At 44.2% G+C, this 2,731-nt stretch overlaps 1 protein-coding gene across 1 annotated transcript in view; it reads right to left on the bottom strand.

The window, feature by feature from the left end:
- Window positions 1–2,725, bottom strand: part of LOC106106213 (collagen alpha chain CG42342-like) — a 3,166-nt gene extending 441 nt beyond the window's left edge. The window contains exons 1-7 of the mRNA XM_013286762.1: window positions 2,675–2,725; window positions 2,300–2,434; window positions 2,011–2,037; window positions 1,454–1,492; window positions 564–668; window positions 401–445; window positions 6–29 (exon numbers count right to left, since the gene is read on the bottom strand). Coding sequence (XP_013142216.1) covers window positions 6–29; window positions 401–445; window positions 564–668; window positions 1,454–1,492; window positions 2,011–2,037; window positions 2,300–2,392 — 333 coding nt within the window. The 5' untranslated portion in view covers window positions 2,393–2,434; window positions 2,675–2,725. The remainder of the gene's footprint in view (window positions 1–5; window positions 30–400; window positions 446–563; window positions 669–1,453; window positions 1,493–2,010; window positions 2,038–2,299; window positions 2,435–2,674) is intronic.
- Between the last annotated feature and the right edge of the window lie 6 nt (window positions 2,726–2,731).

Below are 2,731 nucleotides of genomic sequence, written 5' to 3'. Positions count from 1 at the left end.
CCCGCCTCACCCGGCAGCCCCACGGGGCCCTGCAACGAACGTGCATCGACTATGATACTTAAAATTTTTTTTTAAATTGTACGCATAGAGATCAACATTTTACGTATAAGTATGCCGCCGACTAGGACTACACAATGATTTTACAACCGAAGGCGGCAATCGAGCAAGCGTGTCCTTTGTTGACAACAATTCGCTGCCCGCACGCATTCGCACTAGCTAATGTAGGTAATGCCGAAATGATAGCTATTGTATAAAGAAAGACAAACATATCTGATAGTCTAAAATCTGAACATTAATTAGTCTTATGTCTGAAAAATACATCGCTTGATGGAAAGCTCGTAAGATTAGTAATTAGAATTCCGAAAAAAAATCGTTTTTACCAAGGTGGGTGAAAACTAACCGGTAGTCCCATTGGCCCCGCGTCTCCCTTTTCGCCTCGTTCACCCTAAAACAAAAAAAATAATTGTTAATTTGCTAAAAACTATCGAGCCACATATTCGCAGCATCATGTGATATGGTTTTTATGTTAGATCTAGTGGAGAGAAAAAAATACATAACCGTACCGCCTTGCCCCGTGCGCCCGGTTCGCCCTTGTCGCCCTTGATACCGGGAGGGCCTGCCACGCCCGGCGCCCCCGGCACGCCCGGCGCGCCCGGTGGCCCCATCATCTGTCCACAGCGCAGGGTCACTTACACGCATGTTCATTATATTCTACAGTAATTACATTATGAATATACATTTTCCCTTACAACCGATTGAACATTTTAAGATTATTAAAAAAAGAAGGCAACGTAAGATAAAAATTGTGGGATTTATATATCTGAAATTCATGGGATTATTAGAAAAAACATCTTCCATTTGTTAACCTCTATCGACCACTGTTGAACATAATCTTCTTACTAGTCCTTACGGCGTTAATAGAAAGGGGGGAAAAGTGCAACACTTCAAACTATGGTGTAGAAAGTAATTTCAGTTTCTAAGAAATTTTACAATAATTGTTCAACATGCAAACGATTTGTACAACATGTAACCGAAATCATTTAAATACGAGTAAACGGAGGAGCCAAAGGGCCTCCGGTTCCTCTCTCGTCGCTCCAAAAGCAGAATACTTCACTCGACGGTCTTGTTTCGAGCTGGCCCTGCAGGCGAATACTACTGTTGTTTAAGGCTTTTTGGAATAAAAAGTTACGCCAGACATTTATTCTTAACGAGTTTTTTTCATATGCGTAAAATTTATTCGTAATATGTGGTGAACTGATCAATGCCATCTTCTCCGTAGCGTTGTTGTTTAGTAGCAAGTAAATGCCGCAGCTTTTAGCGTCCGGAAATGTCCAAACCGAGTGGATTTTTGAAGCATGTTACGGCACGGGAAGCGCACGAGGCGCGGGGTGCGGGGTGCAGGGCGAGGGGCGCGGGGCGCGGGGCTCGGGGCGCGGGGACGACCACCACTTACCATTTCATGTCCGTACAGCTCGTAGCCGGTGCCGTCTCCCTGCAAATTCAACAGTGGCTGTAAGGAGACAGTTCTTTGGAACAGAAATAAGTACACCAAATCAAAACATTACAAAGCTACAATCTAGAAACATACTGTATAACGTATAATAATTATAATACGTCATTTGTAGACATTAAATATTTGTATTATGGCACGTACTGCTTTGTACTTATTTATGCAAATTTAAATTCAGTTTTACCCTCTTCGCGTTGGAGGGTTTATACTTCAAACGGGTATATAGGTGAAACATAAAAAGTTTATTTATGTTTATATCGGGCTTTCAAAAGGTTTTTTATTCGGTTCGATAACACCGCCGGCGGTAAAGATTTAATAATTTGTATTAAAATGTAATTGGACGCATGGATATTATTTTTCAGAAGGTTCACAGTACACTTGCCGTAAGCGAAGGTTTACCGCTTTACTAAGTAGACAGTACACAAATAAGGGTTGCGCTAAGGAGTATTATAGTGCTGTGTATCGACAGTAGATTACAGCGGGCGGGAGGAGATAGTTACCTGTCTTCTTCTCAGCTTCCTGTACTTCTGCGCGCGGCCGCCGGCGCCACATGCAACATACAGCGACACTCAACAACAATACACTCACATCATTAGTTGAACACCAGTGCGTGCGGCGACAGAAACGTGACTTGCACGCGTCCTCTATGCCGCGCCCCTTCTTATGAAAAACGCATAAGTATAAACAAGTGAACCGCCGTGTGCTGTGAGATCACACCTCTTTGTCTATTATGAAAGCAGCGAAGGGGGCGGTTCAGAAAACCAAAGGGCCCGACGGAGAAACACTCACCGAGTCTCCTTTATCGCCCTTGTCGCCTTTCAGTCCGGGATAGCCGGGCGGGCCGGGCAGGCCTGGCGCGCCTAGCATACCGGGCGAGCCCATATCGCCGTAGTCGCCCTTTACTCCTTTCGGTCCTATTTCGCCCTACAATGATTGCAGTTCAAATATTTCAATTTATGTTATTTATGTAATTGTTCTATTCGTGAATCTCATATAGGTTGTTAAAAACTTATTAAAATCTCAAACACAGAATAGCCCATGAAATGTGCTCATGACGGATGATCAATATTTAAACGAGGTACCTGTTCGTAAACCGATCTGAGGCAATCACTAGTGATAATGATTGACAAAAGTTTGATGAGAACCAGTACAGTGAAACGTTACCGGCTTTCCAGGGGGGCCGGGCAGGCCTGTGGCGCCGGGCCTGCCGTCTGCGCCGGG

The sequence above is a fragment of the Papilio polytes genome, unplaced genomic scaffold (assembly GCF_000836215.1).
Source record: "Papilio polytes unplaced genomic scaffold, Ppol_1.0 DF822289.1, whole genome shotgun sequence".
Lineage (NCBI taxonomy): Eukaryota > Metazoa > Arthropoda > Insecta > Lepidoptera > Papilionidae > Papilio > Papilio polytes.
This window is presented reverse-complemented; position numbering and strand designations above follow the sequence as displayed.